This window comes from Corvus moneduloides, chromosome 3 (assembly GCF_009650955.1).
Source record: "Corvus moneduloides isolate bCorMon1 chromosome 3, bCorMon1.pri, whole genome shotgun sequence".
Classification (NCBI taxonomy): domain Eukaryota; kingdom Metazoa; phylum Chordata; class Aves; order Passeriformes; family Corvidae; genus Corvus; species Corvus moneduloides.
The window spans coordinates 61,247,081-61,263,173 of NC_045478.1; the positions used below are offsets into that span (position 1 = coordinate 61,247,081).

General features: G+C 46.4%; 1 protein-coding gene across 1 annotated transcript; it reads right to left on the reverse strand.

Moving 5' to 3' along the window:
* Positions 1 to 248: 248 nt before the first annotated feature.
* Positions 249 to 10,669, reverse strand: ZBTB2 (zinc finger and BTB domain containing 2). The gene is made up of 3 exons (XM_032101853.1): positions 10,449 to 10,669; positions 6,495 to 6,678; positions 249 to 4,511 (listed from the first exon to the last, which is right to left on the reverse strand). Exons 2-3 carry the CDS (start codon positions 6,665 to 6,667, stop codon positions 3,149 to 3,151), a joined length of 1,536 nt encoding a protein of 511 aa, XP_031957744.1. The 5' UTR covers positions 6,668 to 6,678; positions 10,449 to 10,669; the 3' UTR covers positions 249 to 3,148.
* Positions 10,670 to 16,093: the final 5,424 nt, after the last annotated feature.

Genomic DNA, 16,093 nt, shown 5'->3' on the forward strand with positions numbered 1-16,093 from the left:
AACCCTGAAGTTATCTCTAACAGTAATAATAATTCAGAGTTTAAATGAAGAATCTTGAACCAAATTGCATCTGTGCTGTAATTTCCCAAATTCTTGATGCAGCTGTTAGTAATACAATTTCTAATAGTTTCTAGTTCATTGTAGATAAACAAAACTGCTCAAGCAGTTGAAAGGCAATGACTTAAACATCCCTATGGAGCATCAGACAATAAAAGGGTATTTAAAAGACACCATTATCATAGCTCGACACATATTAAAACAGTCTCTTTATTGTGATTTTTTTTTTCTCTTTACCCGACCGTGTTATTTCATAAGAATAAATATTAACAGGTGAAAGTATCTCTGCTGAGCCTGCAACTTCACGTTCCTTGTAGCAGCAGTAGTCATAACCAACTCCTTCCACGGCTGCTTGTTCCCTGCCTACCTTGCTCCTTCTTGCTGGGCAGCACACCGGCCTGCAAGGCCACACTGCCCTCCAGAGGAGCTACCTGCCCAAGTGGGAGTCACCACTTCCCATCTTCTACATCCTGGATGTTGCTAGCAGCAACACTGGCTTCAGTAAAGCCTCTTCCCGGCTCATCTCCATCCTTGGACAATCTGTGAGTTGTTCAAAACCTTCTGCAGAGCTAAAATAAGGAACAAACTTGACAGAAAAAAATAGCACTTTTTAAGACTGGTTGTTTTTCACTTGAGTCCATTCAACATGTAACTGAGCAAACATCATGATGTCCAAAGAGTGGAGAAGGAAAGGTGGGAGCAGGAATAATGTCTCACAATAAATGGTGTGGCCATGTGCACCCCGAAACAACCAGCTACCTGGAGAGTTGAGCTGAACTGTTGTACTTTGCCCCAGAGCAGAGCTCTGGAATGAAAAGCAAAAACAGCATCTAAGCAGTAACTAACAGCTGAGGTGGCAGCACCTTTAGCAGCTTCAGTCATTTTGGAAATGAACTTGTGACCATCCCCTAAACCACAGATACCTCAAAAGCTGACATTACCCTGAACTAGGAAAGATTTATTCTTTTGTTTTTCTACTCTGAGAGCATTTTTAAGGAAGATTAAATAAACCCCACATTTAGGGGAATTATATTGGTAGATGAAGATCCTAAAGAAGTTTTAAAATGGGAAACACTAAAATAATTCTGTAAGATGTTATTTTTTTATCTCAAAAAGACTTCTATACTTTGAAGTAAATTGATTTTAAATCTATTACTCTAATACAAGAGAGATAATAAAATCAATACCACTTACAATAAACTTTACAATAACTGTCATATTATAATAAACTGGGAAAAAGTCTAGTATGTAGTAACTTTTTGTGCTAAATCCACCTTAAATTTTAGTAAGCTCACTGTTCACTTGTGTGACAGAGGTTTTAGTCTGATGAACAGGATACATCACTTGGCTTTTAAACTGATTCAGCAAGAGCTCATTCAGGAAGACCAAACACCGGCAACCTTCCACCTTCAACTCAATAAATCATATCCCATTTAATTCAGTTTTTATTCAATGAAATGATGTATAAAAACTTACAAATCTGAGAACTTAACTATACACAAAAAGATGATATTCAGTTTAAACATACACACAGAGAAGAGCTGTGGTTTGTGACTTGCCCTCTCCCACCCCTCCCCCCAAACACACACTGTCTCCATTTATGATGGGGCACTTTTTCTGTCCACTTACGCCTTCTGCTGGCCCAGTAATTGCTCAGTGGGCTTCACTGCTGCTGTCACTTTAGGTTTTTAGGCTACCAGCAAAAAATCTGGGCATCTATATGAAATAATAAAAATCAACAACTTGATTTTTAACACAAAGATGCAGTACTACCATCAGCAGTAACTAAAACTACAGAATTCATCCTTTCAGTTTTTGCAGGCTTCGTCTTGGCTTTCAAAATAACAGGACTCTCATAGAGCAGAATTTCCCAGCCAGCACTACAGATTCATTTTAAAACAACCATGATCCCCTGTTGCTAGAACACCACTTTTTCTCCCTCTTAACTCATGCCATTAGACCAAATGAAATCATGGACATTCCTTGCCTGAGTAAGGGAATAAAGCTTTTCTCTCTCCTTTCATCCAGAATGACTCAAACCTATATATAGCTAACAACACACACACGTGCTGCACTAGCGATGGTGCAGTGCTCACCAGTATGCCACTTCTCTAGTTTCCTTGGTAGCTTGGGTGACAACACTTACCTATTGGCTTCTCTTCAACAGGTCAATAAAAATGCACACAGCTCAGGACGTTTCAAATTTGGTTAAAAGTAACCTGTGCAATGACTAGTTCTGTTGAACAACTAAAAGACATTCCAGGCTGAATCTGAGAGTAGATGGCCAGTTACTTAAAAAGGATGTGTGCATTTATTTACCTGTACCAAATATACACACAAACACTTTATATATATATAAATCTTTATACATATACAGTATATATATATATATATATAAAGATTGCCATCACATTACTATTACAGCTACTTTAGTCAAAATTTGACTAAGTAACGACTTTGCTTGACTCTGAAACAGATACCCAAAGGCATACTTGAAGGAAAACATACAGCTAAAAGAAAACCAACACCCTCAGCTCTTTTTAACTCAATGAACAGAGATTTCTGCATTCCTTGAGAAAAGCTCTGAGGGCTTAGGTTATAACCTTAATTGACTTGCATGTGGACTTGTAAAGAGCATGGTGTTTAATCTGCCAGATCTCAAAATGCCTTCTACCAGGGAAACTAAAATACATATATCCTTTGCTTACCAAACTGATACTCTGTTTCTCGTTACACTCATCATTGTATCTAAATACACTTTTAAGCAATCTAAATTTTGTTTAAAATCTATTAAATTTGGAATAACTAATACTATCAACATAGTTAGCTGGATTGTTTTTTCACGTTCCTTTGTATTAAAATCAATTTTGTTGTGGTTTGATGCAAGAGCTTTTTTGTTTGTTTTGGTGGGAGAGGCAAAGTCCAATTTCCTAATGTGCCAGTACAGTTCTGGTTGTTGAAGACAAAGGGTGGGAAGGAGGTTGCTGGAAAAGATGGCGGGGATAAGTGAGGTAAGAGGTAGGGGGAGGAAAAAATTGGTTTAATAAAAAATGAGTAAAGAAACTTTAAAAAATTGATATAGGTTTCACATTCAGTCCAACAACACTGCTTCCTGCTCCTTTTTGATGGAGGCTAACACTGCATTATCAGTCTCTGAGGCTTCTGTGTCCCCACCACCTAACAGAATGGAACGATCTTCTTCTAGTGTAAAGACAGAGTTTTGATTTTGGCACGAATGTTTGACTACTTCATTGGGAGTTGAAAAAGTTTTGTCACACAAGTTACATTTGTAGGGCTTGTTGGTCTGTACTAACATGTTGTCCATTTGACTGCCTTCCTCAAAAGTACAGAGCTCCAGAGTCTGTTTATCCACCATCGTGTACGTGTCCATGCTCTGGTTTAGGCACACGTGTCTGGCAGCCTGGTTAGCCCTACAAAAGCTTTTGTCACAAGTGCTGCACTTGAAGGGCTTGCCTGTGTGTATGTACATGTGCTCCCTCCAGTGGCTTTTCTGAATAAATTTGCGACCACAGATGGAGCATTCATATTTCCGTCTCTTTACCTCCCTCTCTTGATCTGCCTGCTCCAGGTTGTCAATGTCTGCGATATCAGAGGGGGGAGGTGTCTCTGACTGCTGCTGCCCATCAATTATTGGAGAGTCTGAGATCTGCTGCAGCTCGCTGTCACTAATCATCCCTGCTTCAGGCACTTCCATGGCGTCTTTATCAGCTGTGTTGTTACAGAGAGACAAAGAAATATTACTTTCTCCCTGCTGGCTAGATGTGAAGGGAACTCCTGTGTGGATCTGCAGGTGCTCCCGCAAACTGCTGCGCAGATTGAACCGGCGACCACAGAGGTGACAGGCATAGTATTTTGGGAAGCTTCCATTCCTTTTCATAATGCTTGGCTTGACATGTGCAATCGTGAGAGAGGCAGGCTGCTCATCTGAAGAAGATGCTTCCATGTTGGCCTCTTCTCCCGAAGGTGAATTATTACCAGCAGCAGATACCAATTCTGGAGACAGAGAAGATGGCAACGGGTCAGAAGCAGACATATTTGTCCGGGTCACTTGTGGCAGATTTGCACCCAACTGCGAGAGCTGTGAGCCTTCAGAAACCTGCTCTTGGTTCATCCGTGATGTCTGTGGCCGTGGTTCTCGCCCAAGTTTGTCAGTCGCTGACGTAACCTTAGTGGGATGTCTTATCTGGTGATCTGCAATCTGAATGCCATATAATGAAGATGCTAATGGAAAGACTTGATCCGGGTGAGAAAAAGTTCCCTGACTTGCAAGGCTGGCCTCTTGAATTAGTGGATATGCATGCAGAAACTTTATTCCCTGTTCTAGTCGAACTGGGTCAATGAGTTGTGGTGCCATCTTCCCAGTGTACATCAAATGCAAGAGATAACTGAAGATATCTGGTTGTATGTCGGTCGCTTTCAAACGGACACATTCACTGAAAGGTGAAACAAAATTATAAACAAGAGATAAGGAAAATATTTTTTTCCAGTTCTAGGTTATTCAAGCCTTGATAAAAATAGGAGGCTTCTACTTAAATTCAAAAGACAGAATCTGCAATGAATATTAACAGAAATGATTTACTGTAAAAGAGCTAAACTTAGGAGCTACTTGAAAGATGACTTTTTTCCTCAGTGAAGTAACCAGCTTGAAAGAAAAGCTGTCCCATTGCAATCTATACCATTCTAAACTGCTTGTTGCAAATGTGGTGTCACATATTAATATATTTTGTAAACTACAAAGACATTTTTCCCCTTTTCTTGGCTGGATTCAAACACATCTGTAGCTAAATTAAAACCTGCTAGCATGGGACTCTAAATTCACAGTCCATTAAACTCTTCTCAGTATTTAACCCTGAAAACACCTAAAATTCATCTGGCACTTCCCTGCTGGGCTTCTATGTCCCACTAGGGTTTACAGCTACAGTTCTGCAAGTGTGTGGTATCGCACTGTCCCAAGTGCATTACGATCCAGAAACCATGCGGGACAGGGTGTGAATCCCCCTGGGCATCTGATGCAACAGGTGTAACCCATGGAGTCCAGGTTCCTTATGCCGCAGAACAGCAGCTTCTTTCCTTGAATAGGGAAGGAGAAACAGCAGCACCAGCGGACCGCCTGGTCAGCCTAGCAGTCCCTTGGTTAGAGCACTCAAAGGAAGATGCTTAGGCTGTGATGCTTTCTTCAGCCCAACAGGACTGAAACCAACACCACCCTCCAGCTCAGTGTGCCCTATGCATCAACCTTTACGATGCTCAGGACTGAGACAGCTACCACTGCTCTAGCCAAAGCTGTATTTCCGTGCAGAACGCAAGGCAAGGTTCTCAGAAGAAGAAAGAAAACACGGAACATCTTGGTTAGCTCAGTTAGCTAACCAGAGAGGAACTGGGATTCTAATTATTTTTCAGAAGTATTTGTAGCTCCTCTATTAAAAACAAACATAAATAAAACACAGAAATTCAGAAATGGACATGACTGCGTGCTGTGGCCTGAATGCTCTAACTACCATAGGCTACCAAGCTGAGGATGAAATTATAGGCAATTCTTCCATTTCTTGAGGTACACCCTTCTCGAGCTCTCTCTGTGACTGTTTCTGAATTCAGATATATGACTCAAAAGTAAACCTTGCAATGCTGTTTTCCAAAGATGACTGTGTGCTCTTGATGGAGCATCAAGACTGATACATCTGCCTGCAGTACTGTTTCAGAAGTGCAAATGCACTTCTGTCCTAGCAGTTCACTTTTGGCTAAGAACTCTTAGCCAATGAGTTAAGAGTGTGACTCACTTAACATAAACTTTCTGAGTTATTTCAAGTATTTTGGAAAAAGACCAAAAAATCTTTAGAGTGGTCTCACACTTTGGTGATCTTTTCAATGTCTTCAATGTAAGGCTGTGGTACAAAAAAAAAAACCAAACACAGAAAGAAAAGTACCACAAACCCCCTTATTTTCCACCATGTAGTATTTTACCATTTAACTGACTGAAAAACTGCAAAGAAATGAAACACATACACCTCTTTTGTAAGTTTATTTCTCAAAACCTCCTAGCAAATACTTACTGGGTTGTATGTAACATTACACAAATGTCAAGAACAGTGTCAAGACAGAGCAGAAGATAGTAAGTGGGGGAAGGAAAGTGCAGGAAAGAAGACAGGATCCTTGAAGTACTCAACTGTAGAAATTCTATGTTCTATGCTTTTTTAAGGATAAAGAACTTGTGCTGAATTATAAAATGACTGTTAATGAATCACAGTTCAACTTGAACATGTTCTAAAGTGAGGTTCTAGTTTGGAGATAAGACTGGATTCCATACTCCTTATGTCAGAGCAAGAAGCAAAAAGAACATTTTTGTTTCAAAATGTTTCTAGACTTCCTTAGCTTAGTTAACTGAACAACATTTAAATGGTGAACCTTTTTACAGTTACCTGGTTTGATGAACAAACAACATCTTGAAGTAGTTGGAGAAAGAAGCGAGGACAGATTTGTGTGCCTTGAAGTAGACATCCCCAATGGCAACTGTGCAGTCACACAGGAAACCGAACTCTCTCTGAGCATTTAGCTGCTGCAGCAGAATAAGTCCATGGTTGGCCAAATCCATTTTTTTACACTCTGAAAAGCAAATGACTTTCATGTAAAACTTAACAGTAGATGCACAGATGCAACAGTAGCTGTCTCTTAACAGATATTTTCTCCAATATCCAGATGCCATACTTTAGTAACACATCTTAACCACAAGTTACTGTATAAAAGATACCTTACATATAGGCAAGGATCTCTCTTTCGTGATCGGCAATGCAATTCACAAAGGTGTGAGTGATTTACCAAGGCTTAAAGAGCAAAGGAGAACCACGACTAAAGTGTTCTGAAAAGGCATGTTGTGGGTACTTGGATACAGAAATATAAATAGCTAAGGAAGATATATTAGTAAGTAGTAAAAACACCTATACACAATAGGAAAAAGAAAGTGTTTTGGTTGCTACCTGTCTGCTCAAATAGGAAAGCTGAATTTCTGACGTCAGTCACCCTCACCTATGTTGGTGGGAGTGTATTTTTAACCTGGATTTTAATGTCTCTCTATATCTTTTACCTAAAAGTTATGGGTCCATCCAGCTGAATCCAAGTTCAACATTAGATAACCAAACATTTGTGATGGTTATGCCCTCTCCTGGGAAACACCAGATACACACCTGAATCTTCCCAGGCTCATACAGTGAATTCATTCTAGGTATTGGCAAGCTCTCTGGACTATAATTTCACCTAACAATTATTGATCTATTTACTGAGACCAGCCACAACAGCATTTTTAAGAAGTCTGCATGCCTCATGCCTGCCTAGCAAATCAAGAAACTGAAAGAGTGAGAGGTGCAGTTCTGTCCATGGCCAGCCTTCAGCACCAGGTAGGATAATGAACGGTGAAACGTGGCACTGACCCAAGCCCCCCTAGGCCAGGGCTTCCACAGCCCCTCACCCTCCCAGGCACCTCCTTGTACCAGCTGCTGGAGCCTGCCCATAAAGCACTACCTAAGAGCTAGAAACTTTTTCTCAAGGATTCAAGGGCAGCCTTGGAAGCAAAAATTGGTAACTTCGGGGGAAAAAAATAGCCAGGAAAACACATTAGGACAGTTACCCATGGTTGGATGGATGGATGAATATAGGGCTAGTAAGATCAACGAGCAGATACAAAGTTAATCAAAGCAAATAGAGCTTTGGTCAAAAAAAGTGAAAGTATGAAGCAATGTAGATCTGTACATAAACATATAAAACAGCAAGAGAAGCCAAAAAAATTCCTGGCCATGTAATGCCCAGGACAGAACCAGAACAGAACAGAAAGAGAAGGTGAAACTAGAAGTGGACCAAAAGGTTTATAAAAAGTCTTGGGTGTTTTCTCCTCTAAACTTAGCAGGAAGTTATCAAAATTTTAAGTCAGGTTCAAGTGCCTTGTTTCTTTTACACAGTAAGAGCACGGCTTTTTGGGAAAGAGAACAGAAGTGTATCCCACATATGCCAGTATGTTTAGTCATTGGAGAAGCAAGTATTTCTACTTGCTGGACAGGGAAGAATTCCCTCATATTTAAAGCAATAACCAGGCTGGCCAAATGCATTCCTTTGCATTCACACGAGATCAGAACTCACTGGAGACAGGTGTGTAAAGACAAAGAAAGAAATACAGTGTAAGATACAGCTGATTATTTTCCTACAGTTAATAAGAGAAAAAGGTTTCAGCTCTCTTTAGGTACATAGTCTCCTCCCTAAAATAATGTTTGGATAACTAAGTTTGTACATACAATATGCTAAAATTCTCTTCCTCTCTCCACAAGAGGGAATACTTGCTATCAGCAAGAACAAAAATTATGCTTGGTGTTATTTAATACTGCAAGATGCGCCATGAGGGTGATGTTACAGAAAACACACTAGACATTTTTTTTTAACCTTTAATTTAGATTATTAATGTGTTCTACATTTTTTAATTCAGTCTCGTTTGCACTTGGACAACAAAACTTGCCAAGCAGAGCAAACCACCGATGTGAGGGCACTCTAAGCCAGACAGGCATTCTTTCTAGCTATTACCGTCCTAAGTTTGTTTGGTTTGGAGTTTTGCTCTTACCCAAACAGCAGGTCCTTCATCAGAGACCTGAACCGATCTTTTTAAAAAATGATACGTGTGCACAACGTTGTGTTTTGCACGTATCTGGATTATATTTAAATGCCCTAGCTAAAAGCACTACAGGAATTACACTCTGAGGAAATCACAGGGCAGATGAAAAGAGCGAGGAAAGCACGTTGTACATTATAGGTATGGGTGTGCTCAGGAATTTTACCCTTAGCTAAATAAAATGGTGATTAACACCGGCAAGGGCGTACTTCAGCGCTGACCGATTCAACAAGTGTGTGAAATACTTGTTGCGCCCTGAAACCCCGTGGGGACAGTCCTTCCCTGGCCCGGCCCCGCTCTGCCACGGCTTTGGAAATTACCTAATCTGTTCAACGCTGGGTGAGAAGCCGCGCGGGGGCGAGCCCGATCGGGAAGAGTGTTCGCTTCGGAGACCGCGCAGGGAAAAGGGGTACACACAAGCCCAGGATAACACCGGGGAAGCGCCGGTACCACCCCGCGGGAGTGCGCGGGGCACGGGCAGCCAACCGGGCTGGCAGGGGACAGCTCGGGCACGGCGCTTCCCGCTCTGCCCTCGCACTCCGGGCACCGAGCCTCGAGAGCACCGAGCCCGCGGCGCTGCTCCCGCTCCGACGGCGGCCCGGCCCCGGCCGCTCACAGACGCGCCGCACCTCCCGGAGCGGCGGCAGCCGCCCACTCGGCCGTCGCCCTCACCCCGAGCAGCGGGCGGGGACCCGCGATGGGCCCCGGCCCGGCCCGGCCGGCCCGCCCGCCACGACGGGACGGGACGGGACGGGAAGGGACGGGACGGGAAGGGACGGGACGGGAAGGGATGGCGCGCGCCCCTTCCCTGCCTCCCGCCCCCGCCGCCGGGGCGCTCCCGCCTTGTCCGGGGCCGGGGGCGTGTCCAGCCGCGCGCCCCCTCCATGCCCGGAGCACGCTCGGCCGCTGCGCGGGCGGGGACGGCGCCCTCCCATTGGCCGCCGGGGCGGAAGGCCGGGCGGCCGCGCGCCGCTCTCACTGGCTGCGCCCCGCCCCTCCCTCCTCCTCCTGGCCCCGCCCGCCGCCCCCCCCCGCGCACGCCACGCGCGCACGGACGGGACGGAGACGGCGCGCGAGACGCAGCGCGAGCGGAGCCGCCAGGGCGCGCGAGACGGGAAGAGCCGCCGCCGCCGCCGCCGCCAGGGCCGGCCCATCCCAATCCGCCGGGGGGGGACGGGGGACAGGCGGGGCCGCCCCGCCCCACGCGCGCCGGATCCCGCTGCTGCTGCTGCTGCTGCCGCCGCCGCCACCGCCGCCGGAGGGGGCGGGAGGGAGGGAGCGCGGGCCTCAACCGGCCGAGCCGAGCCCGGCGCCGGGCGGTACCGGCCCGCCCGGCCCCCTCCCTCTCTCCCTCCCTCTCTGCGACCCACCCACTCCCCTCCGGCTCGGCCCGGCCCTCCCCTCGGTGCGCACCCATCCCCCCCTCCCCCCCCCCCCGTACCGTGTCCCGGATAGAGCCGCCCGGCCCGGTCCAGCCCGGCCCGGCCCGGCGGGGATTCACCGGGGAGTTCCACCTCCCGCCCTGCGCCCCCTCGGCCCGGCGGGGCCCGGGGCGCCCCTCGCACACAATGCGGAGGTAGGGCCGAGCAGGCCTCGCCGCGCCCCCGCCGCCGCCGCCGCCGCTTCAGCCCGGGCCGCGGCCGGCGCGACGGGGCCGGGCGCACGTGCGGGCGGCGGGGCCGGGCTGCCCCGCGGGGCGGGCGCGGCGCGGCCGGTGCTCGCTCACCTGGGGGGCGTGGGGGCCGCCGGGTGGCGCCGCGCGGGGGCCGCCGCCGTCTCCGCGCCCGGCAGCAGCAACAACGGAGTCAGCGCGGCGGTGGCGGCGGCGGCGGCTTTTCCTGTCCGGTTACGTTCGGGTCACATGACCGGGAGCGGAGCACAGAGGCTGCGGCGAGGAGCCCCCGCCGTGGGGGAGGGGAGGCGGCGAGCGCTGTGGCGGCAGCGGCAGCGGGAGACACCCAGCCCCCGCCCCTCCCTCCGTGCCCGCCCCACCACCGGGAACGGGAGCGGCCCTCCCGCCCTCCGGGCACCCCTGGGCCAAAGCCGCTGCTCCCGTCCTAGCGAGGCGCGCTGCCCCTTTAAAACTCCCGGGCGGCGGCAGCCGGTGTGGCCCCCTGCACCCCCCTCCGCCTCAAGCGCTGCGGGATAACGGGGATCGTGGTGGCGTGCGGGGCCGGGAAGGGATGGGATGGGGCCGTGCTGTGCCGCGCCGTGCCGCGCCTGCCGCCGCCTTCCCGGCGCCCGTCCGGCCTCGCCGCGGCGGCAGAGGCTGCTCGGTGCCGCCGCCGGGGGGCACCGAGCGGCTCCCGCCGGGCGGTGCTTGGCGGCGGGCGTGGGATGGAGGGATGGATGCCGCCCGGTGCTGCCCTCCCGCTCGCTGCCGGGGAGGAGTGGCGGGCGCAGGTGCGTCCCTGCGCTTCCCGCGGAATCGCCGGGGATGTGGGAAACGGGGACGGGCCGGCAGAGGCGGGACGCGGTGTGCCGGGCCTCTCGGGCACGAACTCTGAGAGCCGGTGCCCTCCTCTGCGTCACCCTGGCTGCTCTCCAGGTGTCATTTATAGCCAGTCTCGGTTCGGTGCGCCGGGAAGGGGCGGCGTGGGACCGGTCTCTGTGAAACTGCCCTGGGTACGCCGTGGCTGAGCTGTCAGATGGGAGGTTACAAGTTCAGTTGTCAAAAAGAGTGATTCAGAGTACAGAAGGGGAAAGGTTGGGTCTGCTTGCGGTCTGTTGAGCTGGACGCAGGTTATTGGAAGCGGGTGTTCTGAACTTGCCTTTTTAGATGATATAGCTGTCATATGTAAAAATTACATCTGCAACTTCCCACAGTGGCAGATTTTGTTGTGGTGGAGTGTGGAGGGAAGGTGGCTGCAGCAAGGCCTTGTTTTATCCAAATCTGAGGCATGCTGTAGAATAATCCATGGATGCTTATAAAACTGCATAAAGAAATGCACCAACAGACATACATGGAAATACACGTATGTCTGCAATACGTGGAAAAAATTGTTGGTCTTGCAGAAATATTAAGTCAGAGCTGCTAGTGTGGAGCCGGGATGCCGTCTTCTACAAGACGCTGGGAAGCCCTTGGACGTGATTTCTCCAAGCAGGGAATCAGTCCAGGGACAGCGCGGATACATCTGCTAAGCGGAGCTGTGGCATGGACAGAAACGTTTTCGGAGAGAAACTTTGTTGTTGTTGTTGAAGACCTTGTGGGAAGATGTTTGGCCAGCAACAGTTAAAGGGGATTCCTTTGCACCCGCTCCCTTGGAGCCCTGCTCCTGCTGTCCTACAACATACTTTTTGTTGTTCATGGGGAACAGCATATGCTGCAATGCCAACTGTCTGAATTAGGTCCAGATGATTATTACCTTTTTTAAGGTACTTCTTTACACAAGCATTTAGGGGGCTAGCTGTACCTGGGGTGTTGTTTCCACCACAGTTAAATAAGATGTACTATGGAAAAAAATGCCCAAACTTTGAATTTTGCATCTTGACAGCAGGTGTGCTGATGGGGAGGAGGAGTTTTGTATCTTGTCTGTTTTGTAGATCCACAGATGATTGCAGCCATCCCAGGCTATTGTTACTTTTACAGGATCTAAACTGATAAAGCATTAGGCCAGTTTTATGTGAGTCTGACTAAGCCATCTCCCACTGAAATTAATGGATGTCTTGATAGGCACAGCTTGAGTCTGTTTGTATCAAATAGCTCATGAATATTAATTTATTTACCCAAGTTAAACTGCACTTGGAAAGTACAGGTTTTTAAGACTAGTGAAGTCTTAAAAAACCCCAGCAAACCAACCCCAAAACCCAACAACTTTTAATTCTAATGGAGCTGACAGTTTGTCTGCTGCTATTCCAGTACTTTGAATAAAGCAGCTGAACAGAACTTAATCTTTAAGACCCACCTCGAATAGCTGAGATGTTAAAAACATGTCCATTGTAGTTCAGCACAACTCTTTGAGTTCTGCAATGTGAGCATGTGGCAGAAAGTTTATAGAGTGTATTTAACCAGTCTACTTGGCAATTTTTTCCCCTGAATGGTTTCCCTTGCATTTCAGTTTTGCAAACTAAGTACAAAGTAAAGAGAGTAGATGGGCATTTGAACTCAAGTTGCTTAGTGTCTGATGATCTGTCTCATTCTCATGGAAGATACTGAAAAAATGATATGATTTTTAATTTAATTGAGTGGGCTACTTAGGAAAACCAGTGTGTTTCTGGCAGATATCTGGCAGGCTTTGTGGCCTCTTTTTCTCTTTTATGCTGCACTTGCTTACTTGTGTGTTGGCATTCGTGTGGGATTCTCCTCTCTGCTGTCTCTGAACTGGAGAAAAATTAACTTAGCTATGGTTTATTCATATTATTAATAGCTCATAATTCAGCTTTAAATCATCTTTATTTGGACTGCAGTACTTGAATCCAGAATAATGCAGTTTCTAATCCTGTTGGATTCAGTAGAAAGAAGGCTGTGTTGAGTATAATGCTGACAAACTTCAGAATTTCAGTACTGACTGACACCTGAGACATGTCACCTGGGTGACAGGGAGTGATAAGCAGTTCAACTGGTGCATTTGGGACACCGAATTTATGATGTGAATCCAAAATACTACTTCTGTCTCTTCTTCTGAGTTTTGGGTTTGTTTGTTTTCTAGGTTACAATCCATGCACCTGAAATTGTAATAAAAATTTATTCATGTCTCATTAAGTGGCATTACTGTGCTTTTAGTTTTTATGTGCTGGTTTTTCCTCCTGAGTTCCTAGAGGTACTTGATTAGGATTTCTTTCCCAGTTTTATAACTTTTTGAAAGGACTGTTCAGACTGTTTGAGATAGTGCTATACATTTGAGCACATTTTTAGTTAGGTGTGATGCTGTTGATGACAGCATCAGTCCCTAGGTTTTGGGTTTCACTTTGATCTGCACGTACTTGGATTAGAGGCAGCATTTTGTCTGATAAGATCATACTTTACATTGTAAATGAGCATACTGCTGATGATTTAAGTGTTAATAGGATGACGGAAGTGTCTGCTAATCTGAGTGAAAAGTCACTTGAGCAGTGGGAGGAACTTGATTCAGTCTCAAGTCCTGTAAGTGTGTCTTTTTGGAAGAGTTCAGTTGAAATCTGGAGTGGAATAGCAGATATTTTTACTGCTATAGTCAAAACCTTAACAGCTCTAGTGATGTTAATTAGGCTCAAAGTGCTAAGATTTTTAGTGAGTTTTCAAATTTCTCAGCATTTTTGAAAAGTAAGAGAGCAGGGCCCCTGTTCTGAAGAGCTCTTTGCTCACTGTTCTCTGCAACACTGCTGACCCACTCCCAGAGGAGTGGAAGCCATGGGGATCTGAGACTAGGCAATGTGTGGGAACTCTTCCCTGAAGGTGTGGGGCACTGCTTTCACATGGCTACAACTGTAGTAAAACATGAGTTTATGTCAGTGCTGTAAATCTGTTTTATTAGCACAGCTGCCGTTTCTAACACTTCCACTTCTGATTTATGTTGGCGACAAGGCTTGGTGGCAAGTGTGACGGCTGCAGTAGCTTCTTGCTGGAACACTGTACCTCTGAGAGTCTCCAAGCTTTTCATCCAGGACTCTTTCCTTCCTCTGTTAGAATTGTGCACAGTTGACCCAAGTCTCACCTATCTTTCATACAGCATTGTAGGAATGTAAAAGTGATCCCTGGGAAAACTGATGTATGGGTCCAGTAGCATTTGTGGAATGGCTCTGCTTTTTCTTCCCTTGGCTTCTGTGCCCTTCCTTGCCTTGCTGTTGGGGTATGTTTGTGAAAGGTGAGTGGTCATCCCCAAGGAGATCTGAACCTTCACATTTTTGTCGCCAGTAGGTCTGGTGGTCTGAGAGGTGGAGGAGATCCATGGTGTGTGAGCCACCTTTTGTGTAAGATCTATGAGGTGAAAAGATGAAGAAATGGATCTTTGCTGTTCTGTAGGCTAAGGTGTTTTTCTGGTATCAGGTTATTAGGAATTTTTTCTACACCTAGTGAACAAAACTAGTTGAGTAGCTGCAATTTAGACCAGGGGAAATAATAATTATAACCATACGTTTGTCAGTACAATGTATGTCATTTAAGGAAATGGTTTAACTGTGTGTATAGTTTTTCTTGTTAGGAGACTCATCTCCATCATGAATTTTTAGTGTAACCAACACAGTTCCTGCAGTGCAGATTAGCTGTCTATTGGCTTAGTCCGAAATTAGCCTTTTACATGGGCCCTGCCCACTTTTAACTGGTAAAGTTCAAATGTGACAATGTTGTCTTGGCTGGAGCAACATATCTAGTGGAGCTTGACTATAAAGTTACAGCAATATATGTACTTGCATGTGTTGTTTTCCTCAGAAAAAAAGGATTCAAACGACACTGGTTCCCAAGTGCATTTTTAATGCTCATGCAGGTGAGGTATTCCATAGAGGAAGCAGCTCTCAGTGGCAGAGCTCCAGAGAGGTGTGTGTATGCATCCAGCAAGCAGAGCTGATGTGAACAGCAGCACAGCTGAGAGCAGAGACTGACTCTATACCCACGAGTGCTGTCACCCCAGAAAAATGGGTCTGCAATTGAGTCACAACTCTCAGCATTCCTTGCTGTTTTACAAATAGCTACTCTTGTGACAACTTCCCTGCAAATCTGCCAAAGAAAATCATGTGCAAGTTGTCCTTTACCTCATTTGACAGAAAAAGCACAGATAGAAACAGTTTGCACAGTTGAGATCCTTATAAAGAATGGTCTAACAAGGCTCCATATGAACAGAATTTTGCCATTCAGTTCCAATTTTGTTAAAAAGGTCAAAATTTCAGAGTTCTGGATATTTTAGGATTCCTCTCTGGTTTTCCTTGCATTTATTGCTACTGCATCTTTCTTTTTTTTTTTTCCCCTCAAATGACCCTTACTGGTTAGAGTAGACCCATTTTGATGGAGACTCAAACTGTGCAAGCTGTAGTGACAATGGTTGTTTTTAGTTACACCATGAGGGCACGTGGTGGATGAAGCAGGCAGGTGTGTTCTCATAGCTAAGGCAATTTTGTGCTGCTTCTGAAGCTCGAGTCTCATCCTGCCTCTGCCATAAAACTTCCTCCTGGTCAGCCATGTGTACATGTGCACAGGCTGCCCAAGGGATCTCTGGCTTGAAACAGAAACAGGGACTGCAGGCAGGCAGTTTCCCACATGCTGTGCGGTCGCAGAGGGCTCTACTCTCTGGTATACTCTGCTGGGAAAGCTCAAGTTACGTTCTTGGTGCACTCAACTTCCCAGCTTGGTTCTCTATGTGCAATATAGCAAGAGGATTCTCTATAGTTAGCTGCTAAAACAAAAACCCCTCATCCTTGGATGCAGCTGCCAGTGTGTACACCATGAAAAAACGGATACAA